This window comes from Salminus brasiliensis, chromosome 6 (genome assembly GCF_030463535.1).
Source record: "Salminus brasiliensis chromosome 6, fSalBra1.hap2, whole genome shotgun sequence".
NCBI classification, from domain to species: domain Eukaryota; kingdom Metazoa; phylum Chordata; class Actinopteri; order Characiformes; family Bryconidae; genus Salminus; species Salminus brasiliensis.
Genome location: NC_132883.1, coordinates 7,600,802 through 7,626,914, shown reverse-complemented (window position 1 = coordinate 7,626,914; position 26,113 = coordinate 7,600,802). Strand labels below are relative to the sequence as shown.

General features: G+C 43.4%; 1 protein-coding gene across 1 annotated transcript in view; it reads right to left on the bottom strand.

The window, feature by feature from the left end:
- The window catches only part of dab2ipa (DAB2 interacting protein a), a 152,515-nt gene that overhangs the window by 58,699 nt on the left and 67,703 nt on the right, over nucleotides 1-26,113 (bottom strand). Inside the window, exon 3 of the mRNA XM_072681478.1 lies at nucleotides 23,678-23,796. Coding sequence (XP_072537579.1) covers nucleotides 23,678-23,796 — 119 coding nt within the window. The remainder of the gene's footprint in view (nucleotides 1-23,677; nucleotides 23,797-26,113) is intronic.

The following is a 26,113-nucleotide window of genomic DNA, read 5'->3' as shown; positions in this document are numbered from 1 at the left end:
AGAACACAAACAAGCCCAAATCAATTGGCTTTGCAGTGGCTCTGGTGCTGCATGGCATGCACAGCATAATTAGCCTGATAAGCACAGAATAGAGGATGACATGAATATGCTGAAAGTGTACAAAGAGAACAGGAGTGAGGAACAAGGCCATGGGAAAAAGCCTGCACTGCTTACTGATCACACACTCAGTGTATATGCAAACACAACCACAGTGTCTATCCATCACTAAAACGATTTACTCTGCATAACTACTAAGCCCGCTGGCTACTGCTGCTGAACACGACGGGTTCTAGGTATATTACCATACTGCCTACTGATCACTAACAGTATGCATTCTATATAACTACACTGCCTTCTGACCAATAACAGTATGTAACAGTTCTGGTCACCAACAGTATATATTGTATATAAACCACACTGCCTACTGACCACTAACAGTGTGCATTCCTTATAACAATACTGTCTATTGACCATTAACAGTATGAATTCTATACAATCACTCTGTTTATAAACCATGTAAGGTATGTTATATAATCTTACTGTCTATCGACCACTAACAGCATATAACAGTACTGACCACTAGAAGTATGCATGCTATACTGTATAACCGCACTGACTACTAACAGTTAACAGTAAGTCTTTTACATAACCATGCTGCCTACTGACAGTACATGTTATATATCCATAAAGTCAGCTAACCACTAACAGTATACATTCTATGTAACCATACTACCTACTGACCAATAAAGGTATGTGTTATTTATGACTACTGACCATTAAAAACATGTATTCCATATAACCACGCTGCCTACTGACCACTAACAGCATGTATTCTGTATAACCAAGCTGCCTACTGACCACTAACATCATGTATTCTGTATAACCACGCTGCCTACTGACCATTAACAGCATGTATTCTGTATAACCATGCTGCCTACTGACCACTAACAGCATGTATTCTGTATAACCACACTGCCTAATGACCATTAACAGCATATATTCTGTATAACCATGCTGTCTACTGACCACTAACAGTATGTATTCTGTATAACCATGCTGCCTACTGACCATTAACAGCATGTATTCTGTATAACCATGCTGTCTACTGACCACTAACAGCATGTATTCTGTATAACCATGCTGCCTACTGACCACTAACAGCATGTATTCTATATAACCATGCTGTCTACTGACCACTAACAGTATGTATTCTGTATAACCAAGCTGCCTACTGACCACTAACAGCATGTATTCTGTATAACCATGCTGCCTACTGACCACTAACAGCATGTATTCTATATAACCATGCTGTCTACTGACCACTAACAGCATGTATTCTGTATAACCATGCTGCCTACTGACCACTAACAGCATGTATTCTATATAACCATGCTGTCTACTGACCACTAACAGTATGTATTCTGTATAACCATGCTGCCTACTGACCATTAACAGCATGTATTCTGTATAACCATGCTGTCTACTGACCACTAACAGCATGTATTCTGTATAACCATGCTGCCTACTGACCACTAACAGCATGTATTCTATATAACCATGCTGTCTACTGACCACTAACAGTATGTATTCTGTATAACCAAGCTGCCTACTGACCACTAATATCATGTATTCTATATAACCATGCTGTCTACTGACCACTAGCAGTATGTATTCTGTGTAACCAAGCTGCCTACTGACCACTAACAGCATGTATTCTGTATAACCATGCTGCCTACTGACCACTAACAGCATGTATTCTATATAACCAAGCTGCCTACTGACCACTAACAGCATGTATTCCATATAACCACGCTGCCTACTGACCACTAACAGCATGTATTCTGTATAAGACTGCAAAACTGACCATTAGCCATATGTATCCTATATAACCATATTATATTCAGAGTTTTCTGGTCTTTACAAACCATGAAATACAATTTCAGCACAAAATTGAATTTCAGGTGGCATGATGAAACAATTCATATAAAAATGACAATATTCAAATTCAGATACGTAATTTAAATTCCAGCTTTTCTTATGGAAAAAGGATCCCAATGAGCCAAACATTTCAAATCACCCTGCACTGCTGCACATGCAAAGCACTGACGCCGGTACTAAAACACTCCAAAGTGAAATGTCATGGCCTCGAACATGTCTACGCTTTCAATTAGGCTTTTCACTCGTAGCTGAAAGAGAGAAATCTGTCCTTCCAGCTGAGAGCCGCATTGCCGCTCTCAGTTAGCTGCTAAAAAGCTTTTCAGGCAGTGCGGATAAAAACAAAAGTCCGTTTTCTCGTCCTTCAGGGCTGAGGTATTGAGGTCAAGTCTTTGTTAGATGCTGCCAACGCAAGCCTGATGTGACAGGCCGCATTCGAGTCTTCACGTTGGAATGAGTGGAAGTGCTTTATTTAAAATGTACAGTTTAGTTACATTGTCAGTCAATCAGCACAAGCAGTGTATGATTATGAGCCAAACTGCATCACGATTATGACAAAATGGACAGCCTGGACACCAGATCTTCTTCCACTGAGCTTTAAAATGAGCCTTTTTCAACTGAAGCACTTCACTTAAGATCAGACGTTTATAATATGACATCTGACTCTGACTGCTGTTTGCTTTTTCACTCTCAAAACTGAAAATACAGGAGAAACTGACGTTAGGCAGATGAATAAATATCCACCCACTGTTAATGATTGAATTGTCTTGAAGCACAGAATTGCTAGCAGCCAGTTGAAGCCAGTTAGGCCTTCTTATAGCTGAAAAAATATATATGAATAAATTCTACTAATTAATTTGATTTGTTCTGAGATTCATAACACCTTAAGATCCCTAAGACTTCAAGGCTGATGCAGCACTTTTTTTCTGGGGGTAGGGGGTTCCAACTGTCTTGCCAATTTGATAATTCCCAATTCCCACCCACCCCAATTCTGCCACTAAGACAACATCACTGTACAGCTAAACATGCTTGGAGGAGAACACTAAGTAGTGATTGGGGGGGAGGGGGTATCCTACTTGATACTGGAAAGCAGCGCATCACCTCCAGAATGCGGGTTGCTACCAGAACCAGACCTCATGACCACAGCTTTTCTAGAGCCAGTGTTCACAGAAAGGGAGCTTAAACTCGGTACGTGGCGAAGCGCAACATGGGGGGGGAAAACGAGGCTCCGAAAAATCCAAACTAGGCTAAAAGCTAGCTCTTCTCTCCATCGTCCGCTCTCTTAAAAACACACTGGGCTTCCTCTGCCGAACCAAACTGGAGCTAAACACACCTCAGATAGAAAAGGATCAGCTTATTGTTTTACTGGTAATCCTTAAGAAAGCCAAACCCAGGAAAGCAAGTAGGGGCAAGGCTAAAAGCTAACCTTACACAATCTCTTAAGCTTGCTAACAGCATATCATGTCAAGATGACACAACGGGAGGTCAGCAACATTATTTGGTAAGCCTCAGGGATAATTACCGTGGTACAACTATGCTATATGTGGGTCATGTGAGCTAGTGCCTAAATAAATAGGCTTGTTAAACAGCATCCAAGCAAGCAAAGTCACAGACTTAATATGTATGCATGAAAGAACTACCTACAATACTCAATAAATGCATTATTTATATGATGCTACTCCATTAACGAATAATGCCTTCTTACTGGTCTAGAAAGCTTTCCAGACCAGAATTCACCAGGGGACTGAAAAATGCAGAGGTATGGCTAATAATCTGCGAGATGGATGTGCAGTAAAGGCAGAGGAATTTTCCCATTAGCCTGTTTGCCTCTCCACTGACTTCATTCTTTAACATAATGTAGTGAATATGGGCGAATGTATGCAGTACGCTCCACTAGCAGCGAATTAACAGCGCGCTCTAGCATCGTATGGCAGCCGAAGCAGGAGCTCGCAGAAGATTCATGCTGACGCTCTTCCCTGAAGCGAGCCTGTGATCCATTTTCCAGCCCCATTCTCAAACCCTGGCTCACTCTCTGTGCCAGTAAGCGCATGTGAGTGAATGCGTGTGTGTTTGTATGCAACCGGCAATTAACTGTCGTTCGGCTAGCTTACCTAACATGCACACACCTGTCTTGAGAAGCTGAGGAAACTGTTTAATATTAATTTGGATTACACACACACACACACACACACACACACACACACAGATCTTCACAAACAAAAGGCTTCTAAGGCCTTGGACTGGACTGGTGATGTTGTGTTGTAAGACCTGACCTTAACACCAGTGCAAAAAAACCCAAAACAACCAAGCTATTTCTGCATTTTAATCTACGGTTCTTCTTTAATAATATCATTTCTTAATGATGTTGTCACATTTACTTGTATATGTAAAGAACATGATGCTAATAATAGCAAAAAGTAGCAGATTTTTATCTTATATGTGTTACAAACTGCAATTTTGAGCAAGCAAACTAATTAGCAGGTATATAATACATGGACAAAAGTATTGAGACACCACAAACATTTGAACACATAGTATAGTGAATTCATATTTAATTGATATTTTATTTGTAATCTTCTGTAAGCTCTTAAAGATTTGACTTCCATTCAGAATGTGTGCAAATGCTTCCTATCTGGCAGTGCATCCAACAATAAAGGCAGCATGGAGCTTCTTTATAGAGTCTTAGAAAACACAGTAGCTCATAGAAAGCTCCAGTTCCTGATCTGTTTTTGTATGGTAAATGTGCATAATGCAATCATACTACTTAGGAGGAAGATTATAATGAGTTAAAAACAAGAAAGCCGGAGTCTTTGAGAGTACTGTTAGCGAGATGTTGGGTAAAGTGGGGTTAAGCTCATTGGATGATCGACCATGTAAGAGGGTAGACCATCGGTACAGAGTTGTGCAGCTTCCAATAACTTTCAGATCACTGGTTATCATGAAGGTGCAAAAACCAACGACATTCATACAGAGCTTCGCAACGTCCAGCTAGCAGCACTGCTCAATTTCTCTCAGCGTCACAGTTGTTAATTTTGCATTTTACTATTACTGAACTATGAACCATGAAATGAAAGGAGGTCACCTGTGACCGGTCACATTTACACCCATAGAGGCCTTGCAGTAGATCTAAAGTCTGCCAAAGCTAACCGACAAATGCTAATCACATGCATTTACCTCAGCCAACAGCATTAGCATAGTCTGAAAATTCACTACATTAAAAATTCAATCCTGATGCTTTACCGGCGCACTCACTGCAATGCCACACAGTAGGCTACATCTGGTGAGCGCTAGCCTTATAAACAGTGCATAAACCTGCATGCAGATAATAGCTAGCAATTCTAGCTCTGGATGGAACAGATGTTTTAACACCTTTAAGAACTACGAAAGCATGATTAATTGTCTCGATGCTAGATCTAATAAAGCATCCCTTTAATAACATGCAGCCGTGTTTAACCTCTCACCAAATAACCCAAAGGAAATTACATTGTCTTTATTAGCTGAGCTAATGTTTGACTAGGTCAGAGGTCAGCCACATGCTGCTCTTTCTCTTCTCCCTTGTGGCCCCACAGCATAATTAATAGCAAATAAAGGTCAAGATTTAGGAAAATATTCCTTTGCCAGACATTCTAACACATTATGTAAATAAATAATGTTTGTAATTGCTGGAATTAATCTAATGTACAGCTGCACATCTTGCGCGAGTGTGAATATGGTGCTCTTACCAGCATTTGCTGGTAGCTGCTTTCAGATGGTTTCAGCTGGTCTTTGATGGTTAAGGTAGTTTTTGGCGGAAAACATACCCTGTTCATGCGGGTCTACCAGCTTGGTGATGCTGGTTGATCAGCATGGTCATAATGGTTGACCAGTGTAGTCATGCTGGTCAATCAGTATGGTCAAACTTGGTCAACCAGCTTAACCAGTTTGACCAGTTTGAGCTGACCAGGCCGTTTGCCTGTTTGGTCTCATAGTAAGGCAGACATTTGATGACCAAAGAACCTAATAGCCACTGTAACACACTGTACCCACCACACCGCATAGTGTGTTAAAAATACCTGCGGTGCCCGGCAACCTACGGCACTGTTCAATTTCTACTACTATCCCAGAACCATCCCAGAATAAGACTACAGAAACCACAGTAGATCACATGTGGCTTGAAAGTTTAATTGATTAAGGTAGTGAATTGTAAGTCATATCTTTTAGCAGAAAAAGGGTGAGTGTATGAGCGTATTCACTACACTATGTTGGGGCAGTGATAGATCAGAGGATGGATTGCTTGGTTATTGATCACAGGGTTGTGGGTTCGATACCCAGGTCCATTAAGCTGCCACTCTTGGGCCTTTGAGCAAAACCCCTAACTAACCTATTGGTCACATGGTGGTGGGTTCGATACCCAGGTTCATCAAGCTGCCACTCTTGGGCTTTTGAGCAAAACCCCTAACCTATTGGTCACAGGGTGGTGGGTTTGATTCCCAGGTCTATTAAGCTAACACCGTTGGGCCCTTGAGTAAGGCCCGTAACCTCTCTGCTTCAGATGTGCTATGGCATTTCTGACCATGGCTTTGTAAGCTGGGATATGTGAAGCTTGGTCTTCATCATTTATTGAGGACAACTGCTGCCATTGCAGCATTGAAAGATCTGAGATAGAGAACGATACATTGGTCATAATAAACCTGAAGAGATACAATCCCATTCAGGTCGCTGCCCCCTGGGCTAGAGATGCATGCTGCACCTTCCATAAAGCCTCCTACCTCAGCCATGTGGGTGTGACCCCTTGACCTTGTGGCCCTTGAAACCAATCTCCCTGTCCTCTTTTTCTTTTAGCTGCAGTTCAGAACTCGTAGATGGAGCCCACGCGGCATTCTGACCAATTCCTCCATTCCTCTCCACTCAGGCTGCACTTCATAGCGCCTCGCAGGACGTGATTAATAAGACTCACTGCACTGACCCATTTCTCCAGACATCTAACGCCAGTGCGCCATTACCAAAGGAAAAATAAGACTCAGAGCGAAACGTCTCAATTACACCAGCGCTCGAAAAAACGACGCTGTCACAGGTTTCATTTACAGAGCGGCGGCACAGAGCACAGGAGACAGGCACTCATGTAGTGCCTGAAAGTAAATGAACTGTCCTTTTAGTGCCGTAGAGCAGAAGGCGTCCCAAAAAAACCCCAAATGGACATTAACTGCTGGGCAATGTGTGTCAGGTAGGCATCCGGATCAGTGACCAACACGGACCAGCCATGGATGCATTTTATCAATCACTGAATTACAATTAAAGCAATATTAAACTCTTTATGTTTCATTGTTACTATGGTGACGTGAGGTGGGTAAAGCAGGCTCCTATTGTGCCTAGCAACTGACAGCTCTCATAAGTGGAGCAATTCAGCTGGCAATTTCCCTCCATAGGCTGCACGTTATTGACACAGATTACTGAGTCATTAAGTGGTGCTGAGCGCTCAAATTGAGACAAAAATAAAAGTCTATGAGAGTCGGGCAGCTACCCTCGCGTGGGAAGGGCAGCAGCTTACGAGCTTCATTTTTGAAAGGTAGTCTGATTATAAGATCCAAGCCATCCAAGTTTCTATTCTAAACGAATGGCCTCAGCTGGAGACAAAGAGACAGACAAACATATTTCGCATAGTTTTAATTGGATTAGCCCGAGTGGCCTTAGGGGAGCGGTCTTCCCCACAACCATAACATTAGCTTGACCCCTTAATTTTTTTCTTTCAGATGAACTTCAGAATTTAAATGAAAATTCAGGAGCATTAGTATTCTGCTGCCAGTTTCCCTTTCTGGCTCTTCCAACCAAAATAGCAGTGAGGAGTCTGGAGGAATGTTAAGCAGCTTGACAGGACATTTTGATTTAGACTCAAGTTGTCTAACTCAGACTGACTGTGATAATCTGAAATGACGCACAGTAAAATATTTCACGCAGCTGTGGCAGCTGCAAAGCGCATCACACAGGCTCTTGGAAGTTAATCAGATGTCAGACTGGCAGTGAAGACCTTAGAGAGGCAGCCAGGCCCATGAATGGTAGCTGGACTCAAAGTGAGAGGCAGTTGGACTTCAAGTGAAAGGTAGAACTGACTGCAAGTGTGAGGCAGATAGACTATAAGTGAGAGGCAGCTGGATGTAGAGCGAGAGGCAGCTGCACTATAAGTAAGAGGCAGTTGGACACAGGCAAAGAGGCAGCTGGACTCCAAGCAAAGGTCAACTGCATTCAGAGTGAGAGGCAGCTGTATTAAGAGTGACAGGCAGCTGCATTCAAAGTGAGTGGCAGCTGCACAGTTGGGCTTAGGATCAGAGGCAGCTAGACTCCAAGTAAGTAGCATCTAGATTCTAAGTTAGAGGCAGCTGAACTCTGAGTGAGAGGCAGCTGGACTCCAAGTATGAGGCAGCAGCTAGACTGAATGAGTGGCAGCTGCATTTAGAGTGACAGGCAGCTGGACTCAGGGGTAGAGGCAGCAGGACTCCAATTGAAGGGGCAGTTGGACTGAATGAGAGGCAGCTGCATTCAGAGAGAGAGGCAGCTAAATATGGGTAAGAAGGAGCTGGATTCCAAGAGTGAGGGCAGTTTGAGTGTGTGTGAAAGGTAGTTAAATGCAACAGTCAAGTGGGGCAAGAGGCATTTGAACTTTGAGTGAGAGATGGAGTGAGAGAAAGTGGGACTCTAGTAAGAGGCAGTTGGATTTGGAGAGAAAGGCAAATGGATTCAGAGTAAGAGGCAGTTGAACTCAAAGCAAGAGGAAAATAGACTCCAAATTAAAGGCAGCTGAATGAGTGGCAGCCAAACTCAGACTTGAGAGAGTGAGATGCAGCCGAACTGAGAGCTGAGGCAGCAGAGTGTGCAGCAGTTGAAGTCGGAGTGTTAGCAGCGCTCCGATGGCTGTCATTACCTTGCAGTTTAATGCCCATTTCACTGCTCAATGGTAAGCGGGGAAAATTGGGTGACAGAGCAACGCTGGCTTCCTTCAGGCTGCTCTCTGCTCCTTTTCTCCCCACGCTGGGTCTGAATTCTAAAGCGGCTTCATTCCGGAGTGAATCGGGCCAGAGCCAGCACAAGGTCACGCTAAAAAGAGCCATTATCGAGAGTAAACAGCTTTCTCCTCTTATCGCAACTATACAAAGCTGATGCCCCTTTTTAAATGCAAATGACAAAAGCACCTATTCCTTTTCAATCGAAACCCCACCACCGCAGACCGATCAGAGGGATCTGTGAATAAATCGTCCTGTCTGAGCACAGAAGAGAAAAGATGGGCAAAGTACAGACCACTGAGGAGAGTTATGCGCCGTCACAGGAATGGGATTCAAACGTAACGCTTTCGGATCTACCTCGAAAAAGATCTCATCCTTAAGGCACAGGAGCCGTCACTGTGCACTTTTCACGATGGACTAAGACCACAAACCAGGCCAAACAATGCAGCCTCGCTCCTCGCAGAGCAGGAGGCCAAACCTGCAAGGGATCAGGACCAACTAATCAGCCGGCATCAGTGGAAATCTGCCTCCATACCCCCAGTATTCCTGCAGAAAGCTGCTTGTAATGCAATGCAGAAACACAATTATCACAACCCCCTCAAATCTGATTCAATAATGAAGCACCTTTACTAAAATATTCAACAGTGGCCTCAGCGCAGCGCAGCAGAAGCAGAAGCTGACGAATTTGAATATTAAGCCACAACTTGTTTTAACAGGAAGGTGACGATGTCCTTTGCCTCGTTACAATGAGATCCAGTCGTGTCTCCGACAAAGACAAAGGTGCAGCGAATCCCCAACGAATAGCCGGCAAAGCCGACATAAACACCAGCACGTCTCCGCAAATCTAATTATTGTTCATCATTCTTGAGGCCGAAGAGCATAATCCACCATGGCAAGCATTCAAATGAAGATGAGATGCACTGTTGCCAATAAATAAGAGGCACCGGGATCAGAATGCGACAGCAAGAGCATGGAAACAACTGGATGAGGACAAGATTAATGTAAGGGCATATTTGTAATCAGAGCCAGAGAAGTAATTGAAAAGACGAGCTAATATCAAAAGCATCCACCAGTGAGGGGAACGTTCTCCAGGGGACCCTCAAGCAGACACGTTTTCACAACTGAACCATCTACACTGCTGTGGTTGGTCATGGAAAGCCCATGTTAGCTGCTCAGATTGGAATTGATCAGTCTGGAATTGATCAAGCGTCAGTTGTTACTGATGATAAAGAACTCACGGACCAACTTGGAGGAAACAGGCTCTAGCAATGCTCCCGACACTAATAACTCACATCTCCTCCGATACATCCAAAGCCAGCCACTGCCTCTTTTCCAACCTTCGACGATGAGGCATTGCCGGGCAGCCGACATGCTCGGAGGAAAGCTCCGCCGCACCAGCTAACAGACGTCTGTGCCAGCCAGCATCGCTTAAGAGTGATGCAGTGAGAGAGCGCCATCTACCCACCCAAAGAGAGCGTGGCCTTGCGTGAACTGTGCTCTCTGGGACTCCGGCTGCTGATGGCAGCATTCCTCAATAAAAGTTCTTCCCTTGGCCCACTCTATCCCAAACCTCTATACAGGGTACTCCAAAACAAGGTTTGGAAATCACAGCTACAGATATTCCCTTTGAGAACTGGCGATATTTAAGTGTGCTACATTGGAAAACAGCTTAAAAAAAAACACAGGACTGACAAATTACTCAAATAACACTTTTTTAGGACCCCTGTCAGTCACAGGCCCTTCCATACGCCATAATGGTGTCCCTGGATATAGTTCGATGACGACCTGAGTTCCTGCACACATACAATATACACTTTATAAAGCTGATACACAGATGTTTCTAAAACATCCATCAATCAGAATCCATTTGGTTCATTTTATTACAGCTATGACTGGACACTTCTGTTTTTAGGGGCGGGGGTTTAGTGAAAGGTGAGGTATTATTGGTTTAACAGTGCAACATATATTTCCTAGGACAGACCTTCCCTTTAGTTTCCTCCCTTTCCACAATAAATGGAGCAGGTGAAGTGCTAAAATGTACAGGGTACTCTAGAACAAGGGCTGGAAATCACCACTACAGAGATTCCCATGGATGACTGGCTCTCTTTAAATGTGCTCCACACAGTCGCAGCATTGTGTGTTACATTGGAAAACAGTTCAAAACACAGGACTGTCTAATGAGCTCCAGAAAAGCTGCGAGCAGAACTTTCTTCATGAGGAGCGTGATTACTGACCGCCCAAATGCTCATGAATCGAAGCGGTAGGGTGGAGGTCAAGTGACTCCACAGCAAAGAAGGGCTGGAAATGCTTGACAGTTGAGGCAAGTCCAATTACACCCAACAATTAGTCTACACTGAAACACACGCCTATGATAGATCTCTATTTTCTCTGTTACCAAATGAAATGACAACCTGTGAAAAGAAGAAAAGCGTTCTAAACCGCCTCTCTGGCAGGAGGATTCTCTTCTGTTCAACGACACTGTGCTGCCAGCTTTTGTGCTGCAAGTCTCACGAGCGGCTGTTATTAAAATGCAGCAGGGTAACAGCTTAATAGGCACCAAACGTGTATTTTACAGCTAGTGCTGTTAAAGATGCTGCGATTCAGTGCAATTACGGCTAAGGGAGGGAGGAAGGAAGCAGGGAGAGAGGAAGAGGAGAAAGACAGAGATAGACAGAATGAAGTAAGGTCACATGCATGCTTGGAGTTTAGAGCTAAAGTACAAAAGTACCTGAAGTTTAATTTGCTTAAGTATCACAAGTAAATTTACTGAGATATTCTTGTTATTGTGCATCTACATTTACATTTAAGGCGTTTAGCGACTAACAAAAGTGCTTCACTGTTTACTCAGAAAATATCCTTAGCAAGTTTGAATAGACTATAGGATCCAAATGACGCTTCTAAGCTTAGTTGCTGCCAAATACAAGAGTCAGTGTGGATGCCTCGATACACAATATACTCTAAGGAAGAGATGGGTCTTCAGTCGGCGTTTGAAGACAGCAAGCGACTCCCAGGGAAAGTCGGTTCCACCCTACTTGTCTTCCATGCATCTTAGAGGATGGCGGGTCAGGCTGAGCCGTACTCAAAGCTGGAAAGGCTCTTGGTACACATCTGCTTTTGACTATTGCCATCAAGTACGGAGAGGGTGCTCCATTCTTGGCTTTGTAGGCCAGCATCAGGGTGTTGAATCTGACGTTGACAGCTACAGGAAGCCAGTGAAGAGAATGCAGCAGTGGAGTTACATGGCTGAACAAGATTAATGTAGGGGCTTATTCGTCACCAGAGCCGGAGAAGTAATTAAAAAAGGACAAGCTAATATCAAAAGCATCCACCAGTGAGGGGAAGGTTCTCCAGGGGACCCTCAAGCAGACACGTTTTCACAACTGAACCATCTACACTGCTGTGGTTGGTCATGGAAAGCCCATGTTAGCTGCTCAGATTTGAATTGATCAGTCTGGAATTGATCAAGCGTCAGTTGTTACTGATGATAAAGAACTCACGGACCAACTTGGAGGAAACAGGCTCTAGCAATGCTCCCGACACTAATAACTCACATCTCCTCCGATACATCCAAAGCCAGCCACCGCCTCTTTTCCAACCTTCGATGATGAGGCATTGCCGGGCGGCCGACATGCTCGGAGGAAAGCTCTGCCGCACCAGCTAACAGACATCTGTGCCAGGTCGAGCATCTTAAAGGATGATGGGTCAAGCCAGGCCATACTTGAAGCTTGAATAGCTCCTGGGACAGATCATCTTTTGACCATTGCCATTAAGTATGGAGGGCCTGGTCCTTTCTTGGCTTTGTAGGCCAGCTTCAGGGATTTGAATCTGATGTGGGCAGCAGCTACAGGAAGCCATTGAAGAGAAGTAACATGGCTGAACATTGAAGACAAATCATCACAAGTCAGCACGTTCTGAATTGACGGTGCACATATGAAGACCACTCATTATAGTGACTATAGTTTAATATTATAAACACTATAGTCCAGGGCACTGCTAGAGATTTTCGGCCCCATAAAAAGATATTACACTTGGCCAAACAACTTCAACAATCTGCCAAAAAGCTAACTTAATACGAATTAATATGTTTTTTAGGGCCCCTGTCAGTCACAATCCTTTGAAGCCCTCCCCCATATGATGCCCCCGGCTATATTTATATTGTTTAGACTTTCCATGATGACCTGAGTTCCTGCACACATACAATATACAGTTTATAAAGCCGATACACTTTCCTGCTCATAAAACATGGCCTTAATCAGAATCCTGTTACATTTACAGTCCATTCTTTTGTCCATTTTACCACAGCTATGATTGGATCATCTGTTTTTAGGGGCGGGGTTTAGTAAGAGGTGATGTATTATTGGTTTTAAAGTGCGTCATACAATTCTTAAGATAGTCCTTCCCTTCATTTTCCTCCATTTCCATGTTAACAAATTTACAAAAAAAGTAGATATAAAAAACTTTAATAAAGTACCTAAAATAGTACTTAAGTAGAGTCATTAGGTACATGTGCTTCATTACATTGCTCTATAAGCAAAAGGGTCTTTTCTATACTTTTCTTTACTACTGAAATAGCGTTCTTATATAGCACTTTTTGGTTCTATGAAGAACCATCTACAACAATAAGGTTTACCTTAAATATGATGAACCACTTAAGCATATGGAACCCTTGAAGAACCCCTTCTGTGTACCTATATACTGTCCACTATAGTTTATATGGGGACACTATAAAATAAGCCTTAAGCCTGGAGTTCTAGCAAAAAATGGGAAACTGAACATGTTAATTATTTGGAGGAATTTTAAAAAGGTTTTAAATGTTCTGGTTTTCAAGAACCATCCATTAAGAGTTCATCCAGGAACCAAAAGTAATTGTTGTATTGTATCGCTGCAGAGAACCCGCTTTGGTAGCTTTGTTCTTAAAGTGAACGGCTATAGATTTAATGAGGCTGAGGCATCACGGGCAGCGAGCCACAGTCTTCTCCATCACTCACAGAACATCACTCATTCACCACCATCCAACCTACCATCCCCCACCACAAACACATACACACACAGACAGAAACACACTCATACACACCACTGATCTCCACTGTCTCTTCAATTAAAGCCTGCCAGTAAAGACCACAGACCAAACAGACGTCTAGAGAGGATTGAACTTGATCACGGAAACACAATTTGAGGCAAAGCAGTGTCCAAACCATCAGTGTCTCATAGCGACAGGCCTTTATTACACACAGCAATCTCCAGCAAATTGTTGGTCTTCTTCAGCAACAGTAAGAGACCAAATACAATAGGCAAGTGACTCGTCTTCTGCGGTTCACACCGGTTCACGCCCCCGTCAGGGCGTAGGGTCATATATACACTATATGTCCAAATATATAGCTGTGCAGCAGTGGAACTGTGTAATTCTCTGGAATGATGGTTGGTGCTTTATTCAGTACTTTTTGGATGAGCGGGAGAGTTTTGGGATGAGGTGGGGTGGTGATCATCAAACATCTCAACCTCTTTTGTCGCTGAATGCAATCAAATACTCACAGCAATGTTTCAAAATCTAGTGGAAAGCCTTCTCCCCTGGACAGCAGAGACAGTTACTCCAACAAAAGCGGGATAAACTCTTTTTTAATACCATGATAAAAAAAAAACAACAGGTAAATGAGTGAGCAGGTGTCCCAATACTTTTGTCCATGTAGTGTTTGTATACATATATAATCCTATTCGAGTTTTTACTTTTTTGGTACAAAGTCAGAGTAGGTGTTGTAAAATGTACACAAACACACACACACACACACACACACACACACACAGAAAAAACAAAGCAGAGCAGAGGGCCATGCAGACGGTACAGTGGGGCGTGGCAGGGCTCATGCAGGAGCGTTCGTGGCCCTGGGCGAGTGTGTCTCTTGACATTAGCGAGGCCTCGCTTTTCTCTGCCTGCACGGCTCGCAGGGCTGTAATTAAGTGGGCCACAGTCAGGCGGCCCATCACACAGCAGCATGGGGGGACCATGACCTGGAAACCTCACTGTGCCTGGCCAAGGGACACAAAAGAGCCCCCCCACCAGTGCAGCCTTTTGTTTGCTGCATCATGGCTATCTTTGTGGACTGAACAGGGGCGGGGGACAGTGATGAAGTGGAGACGTGTCTGGAGACTTGAAAGAAATTAATAGGAAGGCGATGCACATTGTCTAATGCATATTATGCATATAATAGCATGGTTTTAACACAGTCTTACTAGATAGCTCTGCTGTTCCATCATTATGTCCTCTCAATGTACTGTCCCTTCAGATGTGTGCTTAGCCCCAGTTTGGCTCAGCTCAGGTAGTTCAATGTGCTTTTTAAGAGCGTTTAAGAGAATAGACAGTAAAAGATAGTTCCATTCCAAACGTACATTTCAATACATTTTGGAAGTTTAACAGTGCTGATATATTCACTGAAAATCTGAACATTAGCTTGGACTGTGAAAAAAAGCTACTGGGTTGGAATAGCCCCCCTCTTTTCAAAATGACTCAGTCCCCTTTTTTATGTGGCCCATTCTTGGAAGGACATTGCAATGGCTGCTATTAGAAAACTGGGTGAAAAATCAATAGTCAGGGCCTAATATCCCATTCAGTGGCTGACAAGCAATCTTACCTCCTGGGGCTAGAAGCTGCATTCAGGTATATATATATATATATATATATATATATATATATATATATATATATATATATATATATATATTTAGCTTTTAAGAGTCTGTTTACGATCGTTTCTTCTTACTAAAGGCTTCGGCAGTCAACCATTTTCATTCGCTTCAGCCAGAATTGGCCGAGCAGCAAGTGGTCTTTGGTAAATGCTATCAAAGGCCCCTGTCCCTTCATCCTGCGCTGCACAGGAAGTAGACACCCTTGTTGGTCTTTCCTGTTTCTCCAGCCTGTTTCTATAGCAGAACCAGACGTCACTCAGCAGCTCAATTACTTTAGTTAAAAAGGGGGGGATACATAAAAAAATGCTGAAAAAAAAAGACAAAGAATTTTTTTTTCACTATTCTCACTATTATCTACCAAGAGGGGGCACTACAGTAAGGTAAAGCTTAAAGCATGTTATTAAAGGGGCTCTAGAATGGAAAACCAATGTGGCATAGTTGGTAAACTGATATACCATAAACCTCAAACACTGTTGTCTCTTTAGTCAAAAGAAAATCTAGCATATCCAACACAGAGCTGTAAAACGGGCAATTCCAAAACACCCAAACTGTTACATTACAGTCTTGACTCAGTACTTGACTCAAGCTCAGCTTACTAGGAAACATTTTTGAGGCTAAATGCAACAGCTACAGCAGAAGAATATGGAATTGAGGCTAAAAAGGCCAAAAGCTAATGCTAGGCTCACTGGAGAAGGGAGAAGGGCCGATTGTGGAAGGTTTTGCTGCAGGTATCCAAATAATAACAAATAATAATAACATATAATGTATATATATATATATATATATATATATATTTAAATTGAATTCAATTAAATTGAACTGTTAGGCTAGGTTAAGGCTATACTACATGGCTATCTTGAGCTGTTGTGGATCTATAAACCAGCCAATCATAGGTCATTATTTTTTTTCCACGAGTCCACCATAAAAAGAAAATCAGTGTGTTTCATTTATCTGCCAACGTCACAAACTTTAGACTCAATAAATGAATTCTGTGCCACCTTTAGAAAATTGCATAAGCAGCGATGTAAAGGATCCAATAAAGGTATTAGATATTATTGGCCCCAATATGACTGCCACGCCTACACTGCTGAAAGTTACCCCCACTGTATTAAAAGCTATAATATAATTAAAGCTATAATAAAATACGTTCTAAAATAAAAACAGAGTTCACTCCTTCGGTTTCATCAGCTTTAAAATGAGAGGCACAAAAGTGAAATATCTACTCGACGGTAGAAGCAGAAGGCCTTCAGAATTAGCCTTTAAACCGGATCATTAAACAGTGAGCTAATGATGAAAGAATTACAGATAGTGTCATAACCCCTCACACACGAGGAGCGCCGTCATTACTGAAATTCCACCTCAGCTCACACCAGATCTGGGGTGCGGTGGAGGGGAGAAGGCCTTGAGCTGCTACAAACTCATATACTCCCTCTCTCTCACACACACACACATACATACACACACAGAAACACACACACCTGCACGACTCAATCCAAAACACAGCAAGGAAGCCAGCCGTGTCTGCACAAATGACCCTCAACTTATGGCTACTGGCACCTGGCATACTGTGTGTGTGTGTGTGTGGTGTCTTTCTCTTAATCTCTTTCTTTCTCTTTCTCTCTCTCTCTCTCTCTCTCTCTCTCTCTCTCTCTCTCATACACACACATCTGTCTGTCTCTCTCTCTCTTTCTCTATGTATGTATATATATATATATATATATATATATATATATATATACCTATAAGATATGTACCTATAATAGTACTAACAACAATAATAATAACAGCAACAACAACAATTACAAATTAATAAATAAATAAATAAAGCTCCCAGCTCCCAGCCCTGGAATCCTATTGGCTCGGCAGGTGAACATAATTACCCATATCTATATGTAATAATAAAAACTGTACTAACAATACATACATCTGGGCATCTCAAGGTTTGCATTGCAGAGTCCTCCTGGTCAGCAGTACATAGGGCTTTTATAGCCCAATTCCCCCAAACTGTTGATGAGAAATGCATCACAACACACAGTGCATCACACCCTGCCTCATAGGGGCTGCACAGCCACAGGCCAGTTAGAGCGCCCATGCTAACCCCTGTCCGCCATTAAATGTTCACTACATCTACTATGAACATGTGAACATCAGAACTGGATCTTGGAGCAATGGAAAATGGTTGGCCTGGTTCTTCAGAGCTCTGGGAAAGTGAGCTGTTTTGGTGGCATGCAAAAGACCAGCAGCATATTAGGCAGGTGGTCATAATGTTTTGGTTCATCTGTGCACACAGGATTTTTTCTCTAAAAATGTTAAAAAACGTTTACCTCAGTAACACACACACACACACACACACACACACACACACAGACATTCAGACAGACACACACACACACACACACATCCCACTACCCTGAGGTCTCCTTCCTATGACAACATACAGGTGTAATGAGGGATGAATTCTCAGGACATTCGAGCCACTTTTCCTCCAACACACACACACACACACACATGCATCTCCATTCTCCCCCTCAGCCTGACAGCGACAACCCCCCTGCCATTACTATTCTTATGAAAACAAATGAGATCCAACAAATCTTTATAAGAGATCTACACACGTTTCTCAGCCTCTCCCAGGAGCCAGCATTCAGCGTGTGAAAAGACACGATCCCACAGAGCGAGCAAGCAGGACGCGCTACCGCTTCCCAGACACAACACCCACTGTGGGGTCTAATGCACCACCACTACGGCCCAGGCGTTGCAAGTTCGAATCCCGAGCCATGTTGCTTTGCCATCGCCGACCATAAGCGAGTCGCAGTGTTCTCTCTGGGTGGGTAGACGGTGCTGTCTCTCCTCGTCACTCTGAAGTGATGTAGGCTGGCACAGCCGTCTCTGTTAGCTGGTGCGGTGGGGCTGGGAACCCAGCGCTTACCTCTGAGCCTGTCGGCTGCCCGGTGATGCCACGTCGGTGGCAGTACGAAAAGAGGCAGTTGTGGGCTCTATGTATGTATGCTGTATGTTACACTCCTCACTCTACCTCGACTGGGATTCTTGCTGAGATACTGTAAAGCTGGTCCACTGGTCCTCAGCTGGTCAGCGCTCTAATACACTGATGATACCTGCAAAGTGCTCAGAAAAGTGCATCATGAGGTCATTTATCTTGATAACAATAACACTAGGTCATATCCCTCTTCCCTGGGCTCTGTGGTCAACGCACAGGAGCCTAAACTCAACACACAAGTCCTACACATGATTGACAGGACTGCACAAAAGAAAACCGCACCAGAACCACAACCCAAACTTCGCTGTGTGGAAGCACCTGCCTCAGTCCTTCAGGACAGCTGTGTTTGTTTACTCCCTGCATTCAGACCCCGGCCTCCACTCCCTCACTCTGCCACCAGCAGCAGACGGATGCCTACTTACTGCGCCACTGCACTGGCACCAGTTCTCGGCTCCCGAGCCGGATCATTGTTCAAATACTGAGCTGAGCCGCCTGAATGAGAGTGACGTACCTCAGAGTTGGCAAAATAGGCACACTTCCCGGCGATCATTCACATACAATCAACCAGTCAACTTCAGCTCTCCAATCAGACATTTTTGCCAACAGCTCTATTAGTAATGGAGTTTTCTGCGGCTGAGCCAATGGGATTCCAGGGCTGGGAGCTGGTGTTTCGGAATATGATTGGGATAAAAAAAAAAAAACGGTGGTTAAAATGAATGATGTTTCTAATAAAGTGGCCACTAAGTGGAAGTGCTGTAGTGAGTGGAATAGTGAAGATAAAGGTGGGTCACAGTCTGTTACTGTACACGTTTTATAGCAGATCTTTGAGGTGTTTCTAATAAAGTGGCCAGTGAGTGGCAGTATACAGTAGGTGTTTCTAATAAAGTGGCCAGTGAGTGGAAGTACAATGTAGGTGTTTCTGATAAAGTGGCCAGTGAGTGGAAGTACAATGTAGGTGTTTCTGATAAAGTGGCCAGTGAGTGAAAGTATACAGTAGGTGTTTCTAATAAAATGGCCAGTGAGTGAAAGTATACAGTAGGTGTTTCTGACAAAGTGGCCAGTCAATGGAAGTATACAGTAGGTGTTTCTAATAAAGTGGCCAGTCAATGGAAGTATACAGTAGGTGTTTCTAATAAAGTGGCCAGTGAGTGAAAGTATTCAGTAGGTGTTTCTGACAAAGTGGCCAGTGAGTGGAAGTATATAGTAGGTGTTTCTGATAAAGTGGCCAGTCAGTGTAAGTATACAGTAGGTGTTTCTGATAAAGTGGCCAGTGAGTGAAAGTATACAGTAGGTGTTTCTAATAAAGTGACTAGTGAGTGGAAGTATATAGTAGGTGTTTCTGATAAAGTGGCCAGTCAGTGTAAGTATACAGTAGGTGTTTCTAATAAAGTGACTAGTGAGTGGAAGTATATAGTAGGTGTTTCTGATAAAGTGGCCAGTCAGTGTAAGTATACAGTAGGTGTTTCTAATAAAGTGACTAGTAAGTGGAAGTATACAGTAGGTGTTTTTGATAAAGTGGCCAGAGAGTGGATATACATAACAGGTGTTTCTAATAAAGTGGCCAGTGAGTGGAAGTATACAGTAGGTGTTTCTGATAAAGTGGCCAGTCAATGGAAGTATACAGTAGGTGTTTCTGATAAAGTGGCCAGTGAGTGGAAGTATACAGTAGGTGTTTCTGATAAAGTGGCCAGAGAGTGAAAGTATACAGTAGGTGTTTCTGATAAAGTGGCCAGTCAATGGAAGTATACAGTAGGTGTTTCTGATAAAGTGGCCAGTCAATGGAAGTATACAGTAGGTGTTTCTAATAAAGTGGCCAGTGAGTGGAAGTATACAGTAGGTGTTTCTAATAAAGTGGCTAGTGAGTGGAAGTATACATTAGGTGTTTCTGATAAAGTGGCCAGTCAGTAGAAGTATACAGTAGGTGTTTCTGATAAAGTGGCCAGTGAGTGGAAGTATACAGTAGGTGTTTCTAATAAAGTGGCCAGTGAGTGAAAGTATACATTAGGTGTTTCTGATAAAGTGGCCAGTCAGTGGAAGTATATAGTAGGTGTTTCTCATAAAGTGGCCACTGAGTGGAGGTTCTGTACTGAGTAAAGTAAAGATAGAGGTGGGTTACAGTCTGTTAACTGTCCACTTTTACAGCAGACCTATGAGGTAAGTGTTTGTAGTGAGCCAGTGAACGAAAGTACAACGTACGTGTTTCTAATAAACTGGCCAGTGAGCACACAGTGAATGTTTCCAATAAAGTGTCCAATGGTCGGAAGTACAGGAAGTACAGTATATAGTGAGGGTATAATAGAACAATCGCTCGGACCGATCAGATGATCAGCACACTCTGGTTAGAAACAGGATCCTGCTTGTCACAGACTAGTGGGTGTCACATAAAAACCAGCTCGGGGAGTAATCTCAAGTGCGAAAAACTCTCCCTCCAACGCTCTGGAGTGGAGTTCAGCAGGGAGAGGCCGATATTTCACAGGCCATCTCCTACAAATTAGACTGCAGCTGGACCATTCATCCTCGGAGTAATCCAATTCCCTCCTCTCGCTCACAGCTCAATTCATTGGAGAAAGATGACTCAAAGGTTTTAGCACTGCAATAAGTGCCTCTAAACATCCCTAACAGCCATAATAAAGATGCTAAATGTTTGGAGCCTGATGTAATGAATGATTCAGATGTTATGTAGGGAGGAAAAAATCCACAGTCATGATAAGAAGCAATTTGTTCGCTTATCAAAGCAACTCTTTAACACTCGGAGTGAACGCGAATAAACGTCTGTCAAGCCTTTTATTCTTCAAGGTTTTTGTTCTTGAGGAAGCTGATTTTATTAAGAGCTGCGCCATCCAATCAGAAGCGTCTCTGTGTGCAGGGCTGTGAATAACAGGCCTCCGTCTGTTACACAAGCAGTTCAGCATTTTTCATATGAAATATCTCCTCCAGTAAATTCAGTGTGTAGACTACTCGGTGGGACAAGAATAAATGAAGGAAGTGCATTCAGAATTCATCAAAGAATCAATCATAATCACGATAATAAAACAAATTCAAGCTTCAACACAAGAAGAAATCCGGTTCTGAGCATATGAGCTTCCTCCAGACAGGATACTGACTTCACTGTAGCACTAACCTGCACCCCAATAGTTGTGAGCGTGTGCATCCGATCCCCTTAAGCATCTACTGACATGACAACACCATCATTCCTCACTCTCAGATTGAAATCCGACTGCTGTGTAGGACGGAATATGCAAATTTCTGCTTGTGTGGCAATTATTACTGGTGTTTTGGTTAGACTGGGAGGGGCTTTGGTTGTCGAATGCAACCCTGGAGAGACATGAGGCTCAAATGTGTCTCGGAGATGATCAGAGACGCATAGGACCCCATTATTCTTGTAGCGTGAACGTCAAAGCGTCTCAATGTGTCCCTGCCCCAGCCGGAAAATACGTAATAGCCGAGGCCACACTGTCCAGTAGTTGCTGCATTTACATTTACATTTAAGGCATTTAGCAGATGCTCTTATTGAGAAAAACCTCAGCTAGTTTGAATACATTAATAATTCAAAGATCCTCTAATCTCAGACACTAAACACAAGTCAATAAGGAGACCATAATACTCTACTATTCGCCCAAGTATTCTCAGAAGAGGAGGGTCTTCAGTCTGCTGTTCGGACACCCAGGAGAAGCTCATTCCACCACTTTGGTGCAGGACAGAAAAACGTCTGGACGCTTGTCTTCTGTGGATTTTGAGGGATGGCGGGTAAAGCCGAGCCACACTTGAAGCTCGAAGGGCTCTTGGTGCGGACTGGATTTTGACCATTGCCATCAAGTACAGTTACTACAGTAACAAAATAACTAATGAGATACTGGTGGCTGGGCTTATTATTATTATATTGGTATATTAATGGGGTGTGTCATGCCCCTCCTCCAGTGTGGTGTGAGAAATCTGCTGGTGTGATGGCAGGTGTGAACAACAATGTGTTTTGGCAATCATATGTGATCAGATCACTCGAGATGCATGTTAATGCCAGATGTTACCAGGGCATTAGACCACCTCTTAAAGTGGTGATTGGATTTGACTGGATCTGTATTAAATGTGTCTTTACGCTTGCAGTTTTAGATCTTCCAAGAACATGAAGAGCGATTTAACCATATAAACATTCAAATGGTTCTTTGAGTTGTTATATTTCTATGCAAAAACCCTGCATCTACTAAAGCCTCTAATTTAAGGAACCTCTATTTAAGGAAGTAGCAACTTCTGTTGGAGCTGCATGAGAGGGTGTTACTAATGAGTAGTGTTCTGACCGTGGAGTGAAGGGTCTTCTATCATTGGATGAACATTAGGGCTGTAAGAATGCATCGTAAATGGCCATTTGACAATGCGCATTGTGGACAACACTATATGTCCAAATGTTTGTGGACACCCCTTCTAACGAATGCATTTAGTTCATTCATTGCTGACACAGATGTGCAAATGCACACACACACAGCTTGTCTAGTCCCATTTTCTCGGAGAGGTCTGGGTTTCATAGTCTGGGTTGGGGAAGAGGTAGAAAAAGTAGGAAAGTACTGATGTTTAAAACATTTAAAAGAATATATATATATATATATATATATATATATATATATATATATATATATATATATATATATATATATATACCTGTGCTTATAATATTTATTTTAGGGTCACCTGACTACTGGATCGAGTCAGCATTTTCCCATGATGATATCATGAGCATACTGAATTGTGAACCCAGTATCGTGAATCAAATCATGGGCTGCGTGTATCGTTACACCCCTAACTCTGCACTGTTCAGTTTCTACTGACCCCACAGTGATAGAATAATAACACCTGCTCACAGGCACAGCAATGCCAAGTATGTCCAGTGTGTTGGGCATGATGCTGACCTATATAGCCAGACTGTGATCTTTAAATCTGGGAAAATGATAAAGACCCCTGTATCAGTTATGCTATCACTACCAGTAAAACTACTGCAGCTCCCCCAGCGCTTCAGCGTCGCAGCAGTCGCTGAATAACAGGCCTTAAGATGAATACCTGAATAATGAGCCTGTGGTGTAACGGGTTAAAGCCTCCTCACCTGTCATTGTCGGCGCTCTTGAAGGCCGGCAGTATGTTCCGGAAGCTGCTGTTGCGGTCAAGCTTGGGCTGGCTCTTGGTACGTTTGATGGAGCCCTTCAGCCTCCGGCTCAGGAAGCCCTGGAAAGGAAAGCGTCCGCAGCGAGAGAGAGAGCAGAGAGAGAGAGAGGACGGAAAAAATAAAAAAACACTCAGCTCACAGGTTCTTTACACACGAAAACAATACACACACACACACCACCGGAAACCAGTCCAGCAGCTCTGTAAATGAATGCTCTTTTTTTATCTTTCTCTCAGTGTCTCTCTCTCTCTCTCTCTCTCTCCTCTCATCCGTGGTGTTGCCGTGTGGACTGAACTGCAAGCGCACAGACATACACACATACATACACACACACACACACACACACACACACACACACATCTGCTGGCAGAGCTTGCTGGGCTACCACGGCTGTGCTGATGTGAGACGCCCCTCAAAGTCCCTGTTGCCATGGAAACTGTTGGCTGGCATGGAAGGAGAGAGAGAGAGAGGGAGAGAAGGAGAGTGGGAGAGAGAGAGAGGGGGAAAAATAGAGGGAGGGGGTCCAGACTGGAGCACTGCAAGTTCACAGGCAGAGCTGAGCTTGAGATTTTTTCAAACGCAGCACAGATTAGCGAGAGATTAGCAGGAGTTAGATTATTCCTCCAAAAGACTGCGAGGCTGTCTGCGAGGAGATGACATGCAAGGGATTTGGAAAAGAAGAAAAAAAGGAAAGGGATAAAACAGTGAACAGTGGGGCAGGATGCTTTGCTAAAGAAGGGGAAACGCAATTACCAGCTGGGATAATTACTGTGTTTGTGTTTAGAAGCAGAGAGTGAATGAATGGATGATTGGCCTTAACTAACCCTCTAAATATCTGTTGTTGTACAATCATGGCTTTGTGGGCAAATAGGGGAAACAGAGACACAATAAATAAGAAGAAAAGAGATTCACTTCAGATGAACACATCCAGCCAGTTCAGGAGCAGATAAACATGAATCTACTGGTGCCATGCTACTTAATGCCAGATGTGGGCTAGAGGGTTATACAGCCCCCCAGCATTGAGCTGTGGAGCTGTGGAAGAACTGTGGTCTCTGGAATGATGGCTGGTGCTCCATCCAGTATAATTATCATAAGTTGGGGAGTTGGGGACGAGGTGAGGTGGTGATCATCCAACATCCTGACCTCACTAACGTTCTTGTTGCTGAAGGCAATCAAATCCTCACAGCAATGCTCCTCCATCATCTTTTTTTAATACCCTTGATTTCAGAAAACGCTACGAATGAGCAGGCGTCCCAATACTTTTGTCCATATAGTGTATATAGTGTATAAGAGACAAGATTGGCATGGTGCCAATAGGTTCATGTTCCAGAGTACTTCTCTGCAGGGACGAGACAAGCTGTGTGTGCATTTGCTTATCAGTGTCAGCTTAAAGTAGCTGATTGCATCCATTCGAAGGGGTGTCCACAAACATTTGGACATTTAGTGTACTCCATCAACTCTTTTATTTGGTTTTAGGGTTTCCACGATATGAGCCCTCCACTATCTCCAACCGAACAACCGTGACCATAAAACTATGCAGTAATGGTATCCGAGGATCAATCATACAGGCCTGCTGTGTCCAAGGAACAGCAACCCCAGCCCTTTTTTCTCAGCACTCTATGTATTACAGCGCAGACCGCGGCTAGGTGCTGCACGCACCGCCTCATCACACATCACTGTCTTCAGAAAGTCCTGAACTCTATTATTGACGGCTGATGCTTCTCTGCATGCCCTCTCCATGCTTTACAACTCAGGCAGCTCGAAAACATGAACGCGACACCCTGATGTTTTCTGATGATATCAAGAGCTGCACTTCTGCTGCTCTCTTCAAACGCTGTTGTTTTCAGGACGTAACGCCTCTGTTCTGTCAGGCGACGCTGACGTGGTCCTCAGCAGAGAACCTCGCTGTGTGGCTATAATCAAACCGTCCTCAAAGCGCCACTTCTCTCTTTTGGTGCCGCCTAAATTTTTCAGGGTTCTATTTTTAGGCCTTCCTCAGATGACATTTGCTGCGTAACATCCAAGAGGAATTATTCATCACACCCGCTGGAGCGGTGGGCCAAGGCATTTGATAATACACTGGTTTAGGGGTAGATGTCCTCCAGCAGAAAGTCAGCTACAGGAGGAACCGCTGAGGCCTTGGATCAATGGAGCTCAAACTTCAAACAAGCTTACCTTGACCTGAACAATAAGTCAATATGTGTTGACTTGATCCACTCAAGGAACTGTGGAATATATTTAAGACAACACTGGCCTGGCCTAGACACATATATACTTTGTCCAGAAAGTGTTATCGCCGAATATAAGGCAACACTGGTGCGACTGGATAAGACAATTTGGCCAAGCCCTGATCTTGTGTTGGTCTGCTAGTCACTA